Source organism: Nothobranchius furzeri, chromosome 7 (assembly GCF_043380555.1).
Source record: "Nothobranchius furzeri strain GRZ-AD chromosome 7, NfurGRZ-RIMD1, whole genome shotgun sequence".
NCBI lineage: Eukaryota > Metazoa > Chordata > Actinopteri > Cyprinodontiformes > Nothobranchiidae > Nothobranchius > Nothobranchius furzeri.
In genome coordinates, this window is record NC_091747.1 from 81,132,622 (window position 1) to 81,145,876 (window position 13,255).

Below are 13,255 nucleotides of genomic sequence, written 5' to 3' on the forward strand. Positions count from 1 at the left end.
GTGTCCAGAGTCCCCTCAGTCTTCAGTGTCCCCTCTTAGTCCTCATCCTCTAGTGTCCCCTCGTAGTCGTAGTCCAGAGTTCCCTCTGTCCCCTCAGTCTCCAGAGTCCCCTCATAGTCATAGTCCAGTGTCCCCTCTTAGTTGTGGTCCAGAGTTCCCTCTGTCTCCAGAGTCCCCTCGTAGTCCAGCGTCCCCTCTTAGTCGTAGTCCAGAGTCCCCTCTTAGTCCTCGTTCTCCAGTGTCCTCTATCCCCAGACTTCCGCAGTCCCAGCTCCTGGTTCCCCGTCGCCGGCCCCCCAGACTCCCGCAGTCCCGGCCCCTGGTTCCCCGTCGCCGGCCCCCCAGACTCCCGCAGTCCCGGCTCCTGGTTCCCCGTCACCGGCCCCCCAGACTCCCGCAGTCCCGGCCCCTGGTTCCCCGCCACTCGCCCCCCAGACTCTTCTGGCCCTCCTTCCTGGTCCCCCTCCTCCCGCCCTGCTCTGGTTTCCTGTGGGCGTCTTGAATCCGCCCTTGGGGGGAGGAGGGGGGTTCTGTCATGACTCTCATTTTTCAACCTTCATTCAGCTCACCTGGTCCCCTCACCAAGCTCATGACAAGCCCTGTTTCCCTGGCAACCACCATCAACTCCATTCATCTCACCTGTTCCTGTAATCAGCCTCATCCACTTCACCTGCTTCCCCTGCTATAAAAGAACCATCCTGCTATCCAGTCTCTGCCAGATTATTGAAAACATTTGCCAGTAAATTCTCCAGCCATCCACCCTGCCTGATCTCTGCCTCCGGACCTTGTTTTTCTCCTGACCCCTGCCTTGAACTCTGCCTGCCATCACGACCCTCGCCTGTCTTCTACCACGTCTCCAGCCTGCTCCCTGTACCTGCTTGTGCCGATCTGGTTTTGACTCACGCCTGCCCTCCGACTCTGTCTCCTGCCTCGCCCTCCTCTGGTAACTCCACAAAAAATAAAAGATAATTTTTATATACTTTTACTGTGTTTGGCGTCATTACGGGTCTTCTGAGTTCTGTTCGTGACAGCTTTGTGATTTTTAACTGTAGAAACTGCTCTAAAGTTGATTTAATTAGTTTGAAGTGGACTCACCAGCTGGTCGGCCTGCTCCTCCAGGTCAGAACAGAAAGACAGCAGGTCAACAAGCGTGATCCCCTTATTCAGCTAAAAGAAAAAAGATAATTTATCAGTCAAACAAACCAACATGAGGTATTAATAAAGTTTAAAGATGCATTAGAAAGCTCTATATAGCATGTTAAACATTGTTGAGGCTCAAAATGACCCCAGAGCCCTGATAAAAGGCCAAACACAACCCGATAATGAAAGCATTACAAAGACCAGTTTGCAAGAACATGAATGTGAAAGGAGCTGCGTGTTGATTGGCCAAGGACACAACAGCAGGGACAGACTGAACGGGGGAGCAAACCTGCAACCCTCTGGTTACAGGACAGACGCTTTACTCCTCTGCCAGAGTCACTAATGGGTCTATGAATGCCCGAAGCTAGAAACTGTGTGTATCGTGTGGGTGTCTGTGTGTGGGTTTGCAAGAACGAGGAAGTGGGTGCAGGGTGTGGGAGAGTAGAAGATCAAGTCTGTCTGGCTGGTTGTGGAGCTAGGGTTTGTGAACTAAAGAGGACGAGGACCACAAGCTGTAGATCTAGCTGGCATTCATTCTAAGTCTGGATATTCCCAGCACATCCTGGAGCGTGAGCGTTGCTCCAACATTCTTCTTTGTTGTTTTTCTCTTGTCCAGCGATGTTAGCAGTAGCTCAAGCTAGAGTTAAAACTGTACTTTGGTATAACGTTAGCAGTTGCTTGGGCTAGCGTTAGTAGTGGGAACTAGCTTTAGCTTAGGCGAATGCTAGCAGGAGCTCGGGCTAGTGTTCTTTTGCGGTTAGCATTACAATGACCAACGTTTATATATTGACAATGTTGGAGCTGGTTGGGATATGCAAATTTAAAGTGGTGTGTCTTTATGTTTATGAAGAGTTAAACCAGCTTTTTTCAGGACTACCAATTTGTCTGTGGCCATTACGACACAACTAGTTTACATAGGAGAGCAGGTTGGACACGGCACAAACCTTTTGGTAAGCTACAGTAGACACCAAAAGCTGCCTATATTCAACTACAACAAAAAATGTGGTTTTAAATTTCAGGACACCTTTAAATAATAAAATACAACAACTTATGGTTAAAAAATCTGTCCCATATTCCTGACATGTAAGGGCCTCTGCTTACGTGTCAGGAACCCTAACCCTAACCCCCCAAACACGCACACACACAAACACGCACATTACCTCAGCCAAATAAGCAGGATAGTCTATCTCTCCGAGTCCAGAGTTGGCAAAGTTCATGAGGTTGTCTCTGCCCACCTGCTCCAGCAGTGCAACATTCTTCAGGTCCACCTTCACACCTTCTAGCACTTTGCCCAGATCCTTGTTGTACTGTTGGGAAACCCTCGTAAGCCCTCAAGTGGTTCTTATTGTTCCATCAACAACAAAGCTGCACAGTCAGGCCACACTTACCACAGTTCTGTTGAGGAAGGAGTTAATGTTGAAAATGTTCTCCAGCTGCAGAGCATGATATAGCCCGTTGTTCTCATAGCATTCCCTTTCAGAAAAAAGATGAATTACCTCCACATGAGAGGGATTTTTATTTAAAATAAGAAAACATCAAATCTATTTTCGCATTTGAAAGTCACATGCAAAGCTTTTCTCTTTCCAAATCAGCTCACATGTTTCAGTTAGAAATCTAAAGACAAGTTTAATAGTTGATTTGCTTTAAAACATAAAAGCTCAAATCTAGCAGCATGTACCTGTACATGGCGCCCAACGTCAAGTCGATATTTGGATTCTGAAACAGCATTGCAGGAAGGAAATTCTTCTTTTCAGGATGAACCAGGAAGGGTGTGTCTATGATCTGGATGCACACAAACACACATTATTGCCACAGAGTAAACGTTAAGTCCACATATCGAGGAGGGAGAAGCATTTAACAAAGAAGTTTGAGTCCAATACCTTGAATAGCTGTCGGTTAGACAGAGGCTCACACATTAGCTTCTCTATGTTTCCACCAACAACAAACATGGTGGTCACGAGGCCCATCAGCACCCAGGCAAAGATAAATGAGAAACCCACCCCTCTAGAAGAGCAGAACACATTCAGAGGGGGTTAATCACAGTAAATAAAAACCCAGCTTCAGCTTTCACTTTTCTGTGTGCATGTTGTCATGGCTACATACGCCATCAACAGGTTTCCTCCGGTGTTAGACAGACAGCCGCGGGTTGTGGGGGTAGCTTGCTTGTCATAGCCACAGGTGCCACAAAGCAGGCCAAGAATGTTAAAGGCCAGAACCAGAACGACAGCACAGAGCATGGCCACGCAACCGATCCACCTGCAGCACCAACACAGGTGTTGGCGAGCAACAAAACCAGGAGGTATACCTGAACAGCATCAAGGGTGTTGTTGCACAAACCTGTAGAAGTCCATTTGGTCGACCTGTGGGTAAAATGACTCAATGGTTTTGTGTTGTTGGTTAAGAAATATGGTGAAATTGGCTAGAGAGGCTTCCACTGGGAACATCTTAGCGAAGGCCATTATCTCATTGCCGATCTTATCCAGCATGCCTTTAACTCCTGCAAACACACACATGAACACAAACAAAAAAAGGACAAATCGATTAATCAAAAATAAGTAAATGAATTCAGGTGGATATATTAAGAAAAATCAGAAATGGAAATCTAACAGGAAGATGTTTCCAAACTTAAATGAGCTCATTCTGGCTGCTGAGGATTTACGGAGCTCACATGAATCTTTCTCACATGCGGAAAAACCTCTTGCATTACCAGAAGTTCTCTTTTAATTGGGGGGAGGGGACACACTGTTATAAATGAACTGGACTTACGAGGCAGAGCTGGGTTTTGTTGCGCACAGGTATGCATGTGGACGTGAGAAGGGAGGAATATGAAAGATAATAATTAGCAGTAATAAGAGATAAATAAATAAAAGAGGATTAGCAACCACTGGACTAAATGCTAACACAGAGCTGCTCCATGTGCTACATGTGACACAGCTACACACGCGTGCACACACACACATCTAAGTACCTGAAACAATGTTTTTGGTCTGATCTTTGACCAGAGTGGGCGTGTCATTAAAGGATGCATAACCCTGCAGGGGAATACAGAGAAAGCAAATCAAACCTTAATGAAGACCGAAAGATGAATGAAGAAGGGTTATGATCAAGATTCTGTTACAAACCTTCTGAACAATGTTGCTGAGATCTACTTTCAGTATGGTGTTAACGTTAGCCAAGGCGCGGCTAACATCTGGAAGCTGGAAGAAACAATAACACGAGATGAGGAAAGTTTTTGCTCCTGTCTCACTCTCAGCTCGACCGTGTTTTTATTATGTCTCATTACTTTGGAGAAGTCAGCATTGATTCCAAGTTGAGCCAGCGTAGAACGGATGGTGTTGCAGGTGTGAGACACGGCTCCGTTGGTGCAGGCTGGGTCGGACAGGGTGTTGGACAGAGAGGCTCGCTCTCCAGCAAGACTGGCCTGAAGTTTTCCCATCCCATCCTGAAGGGTCTCCAACGAGGAGCTGACATTCTCCAAAGCCTCTTTGGTTTCCCGCATAGCTAAAGACGCACGACACATTAGCAAGTTGTTTCGTTCGGTTATGTAACAAAAACACTGATGATCACAGCCCTACAGCCCACAGACATCCACAAAACATTACACACAGATTCAAGATGTTAGTTTCAAACATTTCCACAAAGACCAAAACCACTAACACCACACCACAGAATCCAGATCAGTTCTGTTTACCTTTGATAGCACTCTCAACTTTTGCTTTAAATACAAGAAAATGTGAGGAAATCAAGGAAAACAATGTCAGCAGTTGTTGTTAAAACTATTATTATTATTGGGGGGGGGGGGGGGTCACAAAGGCAGCAAGTAAAATATGATTATAGGAAAAAAACTAGCAACAACGCAAAAAAAAAATCTGACATTTTTAAGATAAGTTGTCAGTTCTGTGCTGCTAATCTCAAAGTTTTTCTTTAAAGAGTAAATCACTCCAAATCTACTTTCTTTGTTGATAGACTGTATGTGCTGTAGAGGTGTGGTCAGTTTGGCATTTTAGCGCATCTTATTTGGAATAAAAGTATTCAGCCTAAAACTGTCATTATTGTGCCCTCTTCAGGCTAAAACTCTTCACTACATTGAATATGAATCAGCCATTGCTTGTGGTTCAGAGGCACCCAGTGGCATTGCTGATAGTGGCAAGCACAGTCTTGGTCACGCCTCCAATCAAGAGCTGATGCAAAACAATGTGGAAAAACTTCTTTCCCCTTTCCTCTGGTGAAGGAGGTGGACAAGAATCCTACAACATGCTGCTTTTTTTCTGTCTGCACATCAAACTGAGCGGTGTGTGTGTGTGTGTGTGTGTGTGTGTGTGTTAATAGCTTGTTTCTTCAATGGAAAAACTCAGAGTGCACGGGACATTAGGTATGCTGCCTCATTGCCACACTCTCAGTCCACCAGGCAACGTCTCTGTTTGGTGCAATTATTCAATCAGGAAGTGTGGGTGGAGTAAGACTCTGGACAGGGGTGACTTACTCTTTAAATCATGTTTTAAATACAATTTTTTGTCTTTAAATTAATCCTCTGATCTTGGCAGATTTTGAATGTATGCATGTGACTTGGTCTGGACAGATAATAATTTATTAGGTAAATATTGGTTCTATTTGGCAACATTTATCTGTTATTTGTGTTGTTAAAAAATAAAATGTACTTTATCACTTTCATGTTTCAGTTTCATATGTGGTACAGATAATGTTGTTTCGGTCTGGTGTTACCTCCTGCCATTCGAAGTGCGGCGTCCAGAGCAGGAACCACTTCTTTCTCTAGATTACTGTGGATCCGAGCTCCCAGCAGAGGCCCGATGTCTGTCAGACAACAAACCGTTTCACACTAACTGCACAACTAGAAAAACCCTCACATTAGAGGTTAGAATGGCTGATTTCAGCTTACTGTCCAGGTCTGACAGGACTTTGTTCTTTGCAGTTGTGTACTGGGCTGTCAGGTATTCCACTTGCTGCAGAACAGAACCACACAGTAACATTAGAGGAGGCCTTTGCATGTACGTTATGTACAGTACGTATGAGCGTTAGAGAGCATACCGCTGGGGTGTTGTTAGCAAACGTCTTTAGGTCCCTCATGTTGGTATTTATAAGTCGTCTGGTGTTTTTAATCTGAGAGCTGATGTTATGATTGGCAGCGTAGGCAACAAGTACGCCCAGACTGAAAGACAAATGGGAAGAGAAGATGCAGAGACTGATATTCACCACTGCAGGGCAGCATTGCTACATAACCAGGACCAAAGCAGCAATTGATCACTGGGCTGGTGCTTCATTTCAGTTTCATTATCAGAATAACTTCTGTAAAATAAAGATACAAACAAAACCTGCATGATTTTTAAATATAGAATATATATATATATATATATTCTAAAATATATAATATATTATAAAAAAGTATTTAGTCAGCCACTGATTGTGCAAGTTCTCCCACTTAAAATGATGACAGAGGTCAGTAATTTACATCATAGGTACACTTCAACTGTGAGAGACAGAATGTGAAAAAAAAATCCATGAATTCACATGGCAGGATTTTTAAAGAATTTATTTGGAAATCAGGGTGGAAAATAAGTATTTGGTCAATAACAAACATTCAACTCAATACTTTGTAACATAACCTTTTTTGGCAATAACAGAGGTCAAACGATTACTATAGGTCTTTACCAGGTTTGCACACACAGTAGCTGGTATTTTGGCCCATTCCTCCATGCAGATCTTCTCGAGAGCAGTGATGTTTTGGGGCTGTCGCCGAGCAACACGGACTTTCAACTCCCTCCACAGATTTTCTATGGGGTTGAGGTCTGGAGACTGGCTAGGCCACTCCAGGACTTTCAAATGCTTCTTATGGAGCCACTCCTTTGTTGCCCGGGCGCTGTGTTTGGGATCATTGTCGTGTTGGAAGACCCAGCTACGTTTCATCTTCAAAGCTCTCACTGATGGAAGGAGGTTTTGGCTCAGAATCTCACGATACATGGCCCCATTCATTCTGTCCTTAACACGGATCAGTCGTCCTGTCCCCTTAGCAGAAAAACAGCCCCAAAGCATGATGTTCCCACCCCCATGCTTCACAGTAGGTATGGTGTTCTTGGGATGCAACTCAGTATTCTTCTTCCTCCAAACACGACGCGTTGAGTTTATACCAAAAAGTTCTACTTTGGTTTCATCTGACCACATGACATTGACATAATCCTAGCGTGCAATGTTCTGTTACTCTTAAAAAATCAGTGAAAATGCTGAAAAACGCTGGCAGTGAAGAGCTTTTCTGATCAGCAAATGGCTGGCAGTGAATTAGTTAAAGGGGAACTAGGCAGTTTTGGGTTGCTTTTAGCACCCCCTATTGTCTGTTTGTAAAACCAAAGGTAAAACTTATCTCCTTGCTCTGTGTTTGTCTTTTTAACACCTTAATCTAACAGCTGAAACATCTACCCAGCCTTCTTTAGAGTCTACAGGAGTGATTCATTTCTAAATTAAACTAATAAGCTGTGTTCATGATCTAAAACATGCAGGAAATGTGCTGGAAAAAGACTACAGCACCAGGAGACAGGTGTAGGAGACTATTTTCATGTTCAGCCTGCATGAAAAACTAAGCATGAATTCACTATCAAACATGGGATGCCTATAATAACAAACTGTTTTAAATGTCTTTGTCTACTTTTTCTTTGATCAAAATTTAACTATTTAAAATGTATTTAAAGGCCTTGTTGTTCAGCTTCCAGAACACCTCTATTGACTTATGATTCTATAGCAGACTAAATGAAATCCATTCATCTATCAGCATATATATAGCATAATAACAGAAAATACAGATGCATTAAAACCTTAGTTTAGCAATCCACTTAATAAATCTACCTGGAGCGGGTACTCCATGCTTTTGTAATTTCTAGGCTTGATTACTGCAACTCTCTATATGCAGGGTTGTGTCAGTCATCACTGCGTCGCCTACAGGTTGTGCAGAACAGCGCAGCCAGGTTCCTGACTGGGACCAGGAAACGGGACCACATCAGTCCGGTTCTGGCCTCCCTGCACTGGCTTCCGGTTTGCTATCGTGCACAATTCAAAATCCTCCTCTTTGTTTACAATTTCTCCCAGGGTGGTGCTCCCCCCTATCTAGCCACACTCCTGAACAGACACTCCCCATCACGCGCTCTGCGCTCCTCTGACCAAGGCCTGCTCGCTGTCCCTAGTTCTAGGTGTCGTACTCGCGGGGACCGGGCTTTCTCAGTCCTAGCACCGTCACTCTGGAACCAGTTGCCACCCTAAGCTGTCCCCATCTCTGCCAGTCTTTAAGAGTCGCCTAAAAACACACCTTCTTCCTGAACATGTTTGATTCGGCCCTCTTTTACGTTGAATTTCTTTCGCAGTTTTCATTGGTTCACTCAATCCCTTGTTTTACCCATCTGTCCTGTACTAGAATGTTTCACCTTTTTTTGTAATTTGTATTTTGTAATTTTAATTGCTTTTATTGTTGATTTATTCAATATATTTACCTACAACTGTACCATGTTCAGCGCCTTGGGCTTCCTGACAGGGTTGCGGAAGGCGCTTTATAAATAAAGCTTTGATTGATTGATTGAAATCTTGTGCATTTCTGACCTACTGATATCAACTCTGGTCGATTTCGATAGAATCAGCATCCAGCGATGGTGCAAATATCAAATGTTTTTACACTTTTTTTAATCTTTTAAGGATCATGTTTGAAAGTTCTTAGCGAGTAAAGCTTTTTAGGCTAATTTAAATCAGGAAACAGGATGTTTAATAACCAGCTCCCTATTTCCTCTTTTGAATACATTTTCATGTAAACTTACAAAAATTAAGTACTTATTTCCCCCCCCCATAAACTAAGAAGTCATTACAGCTCATCAGAATGAACAATCAGTACAGTCATGATGAACAAACCAACTCATAATCAGAAGTCACAATGAAGGGAAATGAGAGGATGACAACTCACATGATGAAGACGGTGGTGGTGAAGAGCGAGGCGGTGAAGAAACCTCGATAACAGTCTGCGTTTTTTCTCTGTCTCTGATGCATCTCGCCTCCGCAGTTGTCGCAGCATCGACACATGCAGAAACATGCGGCTATGATGGGGGTGAAAACCACAAACATGATACCGACCACCGCACATATCAAGAACCCGGACTCGTAATGGATCCACTGCAGGAGAAGGAGAAGATCCATCAGAATCACTTATATCTTGCATTTTGTGCAAGTGAACATTTAAAAGTGTTTACCTGCAGCAGTAGGACAACGTTTTCTGGCTGTGACACCAAATCACACGAGGAAAAGAAACAAAACAGGGTCAGTGTGAACATTTTACAGTAATATTTGTTAAAACCTTTATTTTTGCCCACTTTAAAGGTCAAATAATGAGATATTTCTCAGAACATAGTGAGCTTTAATTACAGGTAACATATTGATTAATTGGTACACGTACCTTCCTCCATTCTTCTACTTTGACTCCTCCTTTGTTTTGCTGAACAACTTTAACAATGAGATCTGGAAGAAGATAAGCATTAGTATGTCTAAGTGCGTAGAGACACAAGTGTCTATTTTTAGTGATTTTTACAGCTGGATGCAGATAATGACAGTCAGCATAGAAGTGAGGAAATCCATTTATCTGTTCACCAACAGACAACGTAGATTACTTGTAATCAGTTTTTAATATCCGAGGACAGTATTGTGATGGTGTTTCCTCTCGCAGCTAACAGCTGGGTGTTTGCGGGGACTGATGGAACCGTGGAGTCCGCCAGTGTGGACTTTAGTTCAGTCCGGCATGTGTACCGTATATAGGTCAACCAACACTAATCCTACCTGCACAGTAATTCAACTGGGCTGTTACTCAACAGGTAAAACACTGATTCCTTCAACACACACACACACACACACACACACACACACACACACACACACACACACACACACACACACACACACACACACACACACACACACACACACACACACACACACACACACACACACACACACACACACACACACACACACACACACACACAACTAGCATTTGTTGTAAGGACTGTCATTGACTTCTATTCATTTTAGTGACTGGGTTGTGCCTAACCATAACTATCTCTAACCATAACCATTCTATTCCTAACCCCAACCTTAACTAAAACTTTGGTGGTCGAAGGTTACAATTCTAGACTACTGCCTATGTGTATATACATCTACCTTTGTTATGATTGTTCTTCAAATTATTCTCTTAAGTGTTGGTGCTGCTGTAACAAGCTAATTTCCCCACTGTGGGACCAATAAAGTCTATTCTATTCTTATTCACACCCTACCTCCAAAACTATGGAGTAGAGCTCTGTGTGACGACCCTCGTCCCCTCGGTCCTCGGAGAGCCAGGATTAGCCTGTGTTTCTCCCGAGCTCATAGACACTTGATGCTAAGGTTAAATCTTTGCGGTACGGGTTTAGGGTGTTTTCTATAAGGAATAGGCTTAGTTTCCTCTTTTGTAGGATTTATCTGACAAGGCGTCAGTTTTCTTATTTTGGTGGCTTTCATCCCCATTTGACTTATAAGCCGGGGATATTTTCGTTTAGGTGGTTGTCATTTAAGTTAGGCAGAAAGCCTTTTTCATAAGCAGTTAATCTGCTTATGTTTTCAGTTTCCACCTTTTAATCACCAGTATTACTAAGCCTTATTTGTGCCTTAGCAGCGGACACCTTTTGTTAATAAACCCTTTTGTTTTTACTCTCACCACCTCATTATTTGTCCTCACACACACTCCTACACCTTTTTTCCTGTGTTAGTCCCCTCATCCTCCTAGACCCTGGGGTGACAGTGGCACAGGAGTTAAGTGCTCGCCCCGTAATCGGAAGGTTGCAGGTTCGAGCCCCGCTCAGTCTGTCGCTGTCGTTGTGTCCTTGGGCAAGACACTTAACCCACGCTTTCGTTCTTTTTTAAACACAGAAACAGTTTTGTTTACCTGTTAGTAGCTACAGTTTCGCCGACGGCTGCTGGCTTCTTCAGGCTGACGCTGATGCGCTTTACCCACGTTGCCTGCTGGTGGTGGTCGGAGGGACCGGTGGCGCCAGTGCTCGGCAGCCTCGCCTCTGTCAGTGCGCCCCAGGGCAGCTGTGGCTACATTGTAGCTCATCCCCACCAGTGTGTGGATGTGTGTGTGAATGGGTGAATGACTGATTGTGTTGTAAAGCGCCTTGGGGGGTTCCAGGACTCTAGAAGGCGCTATATCAAATACAGACCATTTACCATTTACCTTCCAAGGGACGTAACACTCTGTAACATTGGTACCAAAGTGAGGACCAGCAAAATGTTGTCACTTTGGTACCAATGTCCTCAGTTTGCAGGTGAAAAGCTGTCATTGGTCCTCAGTTTGATGGATAGACAAGTATAGACACACACACACACACACACACACACACACACACACACACACACACACATTTCCGTCACTCCAAGGGACATCTTCATGAATGACTTGGATACTTACTCAAATCATAACCTGACAAACTTTTACCATCATCTTAACCTGCACCGAACCCTGTTGTTATAATTGTTTGTATTGCAGAGGTATTTAATCACAAGTCACTATAATGTGGCAGATTTTCACACAAACACACACCTTCTGCAAATCTACTGACCACTGGGAAAGTGTGAATGATTTATCTACAGTGATTTGTTTTGTTTTTAAAGCTTTAAAAACTCTAAATTTAAAAGATGTGGATTATTTTTTATCTTGATTAGAGAAGCGAGGATTAGAGGAGAGGAGGGGATTTTGAAATCTGAACAGCTATAGGGAGCCCATCTTCTTCTGGACCATGGGTCCCCAGCTGCCCAAAAAAATGAGTCTGAGCAGATAAAAGTTATTTTCGGATCCTGTGTGTTATGCATCATGGATTTCACACGTCTGTAAATTTTAAAGATAAATTTCAATGCCAAGAAAGCACTTATTTTTTAAAGGTGGCAAAATTATTTTAAGTTTTGTGTGAAAATATGTAGAGGACTACAAATGTGTGTCTCACCAAATTAATGTCATTGAACCAGACAGAGAGAAAAAGAGAAGAAAAATGGCTGAGTTTAGTAAGCTTCATATCCTTCTGAGGAGCATTAAATGTGGATAAAATCCCTATAAATCTGGCCACGTGGAAAGTAGAAGCTACGCTGGGGGAGATGGGATTCTGCTGTGACGTCATTTATGTGACTTGTGATTTGTAGTCCTTTTAATTACCAATTTAACAAGCTAACAAATCAAAGCATGTGACAAACATTGTCAAAACGCACATTATTTTAATTAAAATTGAAATACAACATATATGTGATTCAGGGTGTAAGGCAAAGAGGTTTAGAAAATAGCTTCCATGGCCTCGTTCACTTGCATTTATTTTTTCTTTGCTCCAGGGATCCATGAGCCGACTGGAAGGGGAGGAGACTTAGGCTTCCACTCGTGTTCCCCTTCAGGAAGCCACATTTCATACCTCACACACAAAAAGCATACACCTGATTCTAAATGCTGAGTTATCTCCTGAGCCTTTTTGTGTTTTGCAGGAGCTGCTAATTACTCATTTTAATCAAATTTGAAGTGTTCAAGTAATGAAATGTTTAAAAACTGGCAGCAATTTGGCACCCATGATGGTTTCCCACCCCTGCTAACGCTAGGGATGCACCGATGGATCGGCATTTGATCGTAATCGGCCGATAGCGCCCCTATCGGTTTTGATCGGAATTTTCAAAATAGATCAAAGCAAACCGATCAGGTAGGGTTGTCACGGTAACCAGTGTAGCGCTAAACCCCGGTAAAAAAAAAAAAGTTGACAATAATAACCATCTTGTTTTTAAAAAAAACTATATTATCTTGGTGGGTTACCGTGGCTGCGGTGTAGGCGAGGTGACCCTTACCAGCCACCGTATCATCTGCAGAAGTTGCCGGCGGCACATACACGCTTTGTTTACAACAAAACTTTCTTGAAGCTAAAGCTGAAATAATGGTCAAAGGAGGAGACGGCAGCGCTCAGGAGGACATTTATTATCCCTCAAAGAAGACAAAGTCGGAAGTACGGGCATCTTTTGGATATTTGAAGAATGCCGAGGGAGTTGATAGAAGACGGGCGACTATCCTGTTTGCAGC

At 43.3% G+C, this 13,255-nt stretch overlaps 1 protein-coding gene across 5 annotated transcripts in view; it reads right to left on the reverse strand.

The window, feature by feature from the left end:
* Nucleotides 1-13,255, reverse strand: part of prom1b (prominin 1 b) — a 94,545-nt gene that overhangs the window by 23,406 nt on the left and 57,884 nt on the right. For 3 of the 5 annotated variants that reach the window (XM_054735624.2, XM_054735621.2, XM_054735622.2), the window contains exons 2-18: nucleotides 9,578-9,639; nucleotides 9,375-9,401; nucleotides 9,092-9,297; nucleotides 6,187-6,307; nucleotides 6,038-6,101; nucleotides 5,863-5,952; nucleotides 4,832-4,855; nucleotides 4,424-4,641; nucleotides 4,263-4,337; nucleotides 4,109-4,172; nucleotides 3,478-3,637; nucleotides 3,244-3,396; nucleotides 3,021-3,144; nucleotides 2,819-2,922; nucleotides 2,529-2,613; nucleotides 2,301-2,447; nucleotides 1,096-1,167 (exon numbers count right to left, since the gene is read on the reverse strand). In XM_054735624.2, the coding sequence (XP_054591599.2) occupies nucleotides 1,096-1,167; nucleotides 2,301-2,447; nucleotides 2,529-2,613; nucleotides 2,819-2,922; nucleotides 3,021-3,144; nucleotides 3,244-3,396; nucleotides 3,478-3,637; nucleotides 4,109-4,172; nucleotides 4,263-4,337; nucleotides 4,424-4,641; nucleotides 4,832-4,855; nucleotides 5,863-5,952; nucleotides 6,038-6,101; nucleotides 6,187-6,307; nucleotides 9,092-9,297; nucleotides 9,375-9,401; nucleotides 9,578-9,639 (1,796 nt within the window). The remainder of the gene's footprint in view (nucleotides 1-1,095; nucleotides 1,168-2,300; nucleotides 2,448-2,528; nucleotides 2,614-2,818; nucleotides 2,923-3,020; nucleotides 3,145-3,243; nucleotides 3,397-3,477; nucleotides 3,638-4,108; nucleotides 4,173-4,262; nucleotides 4,338-4,423; nucleotides 4,642-4,831; nucleotides 4,856-5,862; nucleotides 5,953-6,037; nucleotides 6,102-6,186; nucleotides 6,308-9,091; nucleotides 9,298-9,374; nucleotides 9,402-9,577; nucleotides 9,640-13,255) is intronic. The other 2 variants (XM_054735623.2, XM_054735625.2) reach the window with 1 other exon arrangement.